The following is a 3,276-nucleotide window of genomic DNA, read 5'->3' on the forward strand; positions in this document are numbered from 1 at the left end:
ACAACAAGTTTTCTTACGACATGACGCGCCGACGAAAACGCTACAACCGCCGTACGACGGACCATACAAGGTCCTAAACACAGGAGAAAAAACGTTTAAAATCCTCATCAACGGGCGAGCCATCAATGTGTCAATCGATAGATTAAAACCCGCTTACATTTTGGAACCAGAAGAAACGGAACAAAATCAGAGCACAACAGAACAGACACTCAAGGTACCCAATGAGAAACGGACGAGAAGCGGACGAATATCACGTCCACCAGTCCGTTTCCAAGGACTTTAAGACAACCAAGGGGGTCATGTGGCGAACCAAAATCCGCCACCAACATACGCGCGCGCGCGAGCGCGCAGGCAAGCCGCGGGCGCCAGCGTGGGCGTGAGCGCCGGCGCTAGTTCAGGCGCCGCCGCTAGGCGGCCGCTTCTCGGGAGTAAAATGCATCCACCGAGCGCATATAATACGCGACCGCAACCCGTCAAGCACGCATCCTCCGATCGAGGCTGAGCTCCCTTCTGGACCTTTCGATCTCGAGAATCGTCACGCGAGGTGCGCTCTTTCCGGGCCCTCACTCTTGGTGTACCCAGAGGTGCGCTCCTTTACGGGCCCTCTCCCTTGGTATAACCCGAGGTGCGCTCCTGCACGGGCCCTCTCTCTTGGTGTAACACGAGGTGCGCTCCCTCCAGGGCCCTCAGTCTTTTGGTCGAAGAGCTTCGTGGCACGCCAAACTGCCTCGTCGACGTCTTCGACAGGACCGTCCCGGTCCTTACCCGCACACGGACTGTCCGGGGTGCATCTGTCCTGACGGGTGCCAGGGTGCGCCCGTATTCGACCAAGGCGTAGCGTTCTTCCTCTGGAAGCTAAGGGGAATAGAGCTACCACGTCACGACGACCCTCGCCGCCGGTGCACCGTAACGAGGAGTCAAGGGACTCAAACGCTGCCACCCGCTGCGACCACGTCCAGCGGCGTTCAGACGTCCCCTACGCCTGCCACGAGCACTCCGCCGAGGCCCAGAAGCGTCGTCGTCGTACCGGTTGCTCCATCGCCGCGTTCTCCGCGTCCTACCACGCCAGGACGATCTCTCCCCGCAGAAAAGCGGGAAAAAAGAAAACGAAAGGAGGATAAACTTATTCGAAATTTATTCGGCAACTGACCGACTTTTTTAGGCGCTTCCGGTCGCCACCTAAGCCACTACCAAAGAGAAAGATCATACTAGCACAATATACATTTGTAACAAAGAGCTACTCTAATAAAGAACACGTGAACATATAACGTTCATTTATTTGTGGAACCTTCTGATACCATAAGCTAACCCACAAATTGGTGACCCCGACGTAATCTGAAATCAGCACCATGACAGAGGCACATGGTAGTGGCACCAACGCAACAGAGGAACGTCCGCACATCCACCGAGTAGCCCTCAAAATACCTCCTTTTTGGGCCGACGAGCCCGAACTATGATTTGCTCAGCTGGAAGGCCAGTTTATGCTAGGAGGCATAACGCAAGACAGTACGAAATACGCTTATGTATTGTCACACATCGAAACGAAGCACGCCAAGGAAATCAAGGATCTAATTACGAAGCCTCCTGCGGAGAACAAGTATGAAAATTTAAAAAAGGCCCTCATACAAAGACTATCGATTTCGCAAGAGCAACAGATCCGACAGCTACTAGAACACGAAGAGATCGGGGATCGTAGGCCGTCACAATTTTTACGACACCTACAAGCCCTCGCAAACTCCGCCATCCCAGACCAGCTACTACGAACCCTGTGGATGGGCAGATTGCCGTCACAACTGCAAGCCATTTTAGCCACCCGAACGGCAGATGATCTCGAGGCAGTAGCCGAGCAGGCTGACCGCATTCACGAGGTCGCCAACAGAGCTACAGGAGTCGCTAGCCTACAATCTGCAACTCCAACGCTCCAACAACAAATCAAAGAACTCGCTAAACAAGTAGCAAGTCTAAGCGGGCGATTATCACGGTCAACGGGAAAAAGCCAGAAACGTGACCGTTCCCAGAGCCGCAGCAAAAAGAAAACGGAAGAGAGCAACGTGTGCTTCTACCACAGGCGATTCAAAGACAAAGCTAAGAAGTGCACACAACCGTGCGGGTTCAAGAAAAATGAGGAAAACTAGATGGGCAGTCGTTGGTAGCGGCAAACGGCTCCAGCCCGAAACCTTGCCGCTTATTTGTCACAGATGGCAGCACCAAGACAAGATACTTGATCGACACCGGGTCATACGTCTGCGTTTTCCCTCGAACTCTGGTTCACGGCCGACAGCTAGTTAGCGCGGGAGAAATTTGCAGCAAACGGTTCAGCTATACGAATCTACGGCGACCTGACGATAAGAATTTCACTCAAAAATTTCTAAATTTGACTGATATAAGTCTTCCCATTTTCACTTCAAAAATTCGATACATCGTGATAAAAGTTACAAGTCTTCTATGGGCTATCAGAACACAGAAATATTGGAGAAATTCGGAAAAAAACCAATTATACTCAAAAATTTCGAACTTTGACTGATATAACTCTTTCGTCTTGCACTTTAGCGATTCGATCTATTATTATAAAAGTTAGAACTCTTCTGGGGCTATAAAAACACAGAGATATTTGAGAAATTCGCAAAATAGTTTTACTCAAAAATTTCGTACTTTGATTGATATAACTCTTTGGTTTTTCACTTTAACGATTTGATACATAATGATAAAAGTTAGAACTCTTCTCGGGGCTATGAGAACACAGAGATATTAAAGAAATTCACAAAAAAAGTTTTACTCAAAAATTTCGAAATTTGACTGATATAAGTCTTCCCATTTTCACTTCAAAAATTCGATACATCGTGATATAAGTTACAACTCTTCTGTGGGCTATCAGAACACAGAAATATTGGAGAAAATCGGAAAAAAACCAATTTTACTCAAAAATTTAGAACTTTGACTGATCTAACCCTTTCGTCTTGCACTTTAGCGATTCGATCTATTATGATAAAAGTTAGAACTCTTCTGGGGGCTATAAAAACACAGAGATATTTGAGAAATTTGCAAAAAAGTTTTACTCAAAAATTTAGTACTATGATTGATATAACTCTTTGGTTTTTCACTTTAGCGATTTGATCCATAATGATAAAAGTTAGAACTCTTCTCGGGGCTATGAGAACACAGAGATATTAAAGAAATTCCCAAAAAAAATTTCACTCAAAGATTTCGAAATTTGATTGATATAAGTCTTCCCTTTTTCACTTCAAAAATTCGATACATCGTGATAAAAGTTACAAC

General features: G+C 46.8%; 1 protein-coding gene across 1 annotated transcript; it reads left to right on the forward strand.

The window, feature by feature from the left end:
* The first annotated feature begins 1,481 nt into the window (after positions 1 to 1,481).
* Positions 1,482 to 2,135, forward strand: LOC120359008. Its single transcript, XM_039455199.1, has one exon. The coding sequence runs from the start codon at positions 1,482 to 1,484 to the stop codon at positions 2,133 to 2,135; it is 654 nt and encodes a 217-aa protein (XP_039311133.1).
* The last annotated feature ends 1,141 nt before the right edge of the window (positions 2,136 to 3,276 follow it).

The sequence above is a fragment of the Solenopsis invicta genome, chromosome 11, assembly GCF_016802725.1.
Source record: "Solenopsis invicta isolate M01_SB chromosome 11, UNIL_Sinv_3.0, whole genome shotgun sequence".
NCBI classification, from domain to species: Eukaryota; Metazoa; Arthropoda; class Insecta; order Hymenoptera; family Formicidae; genus Solenopsis; species Solenopsis invicta.

Excerpts from the sequence above, each read along its gene's own strand:
- LOC120359008 (XM_039455199.1), top strand. The coding sequence starts at position 1,482 with ATGCTAGGAGGCATAACGCAAGACAGTACGAAATACGCTTATGTATTG.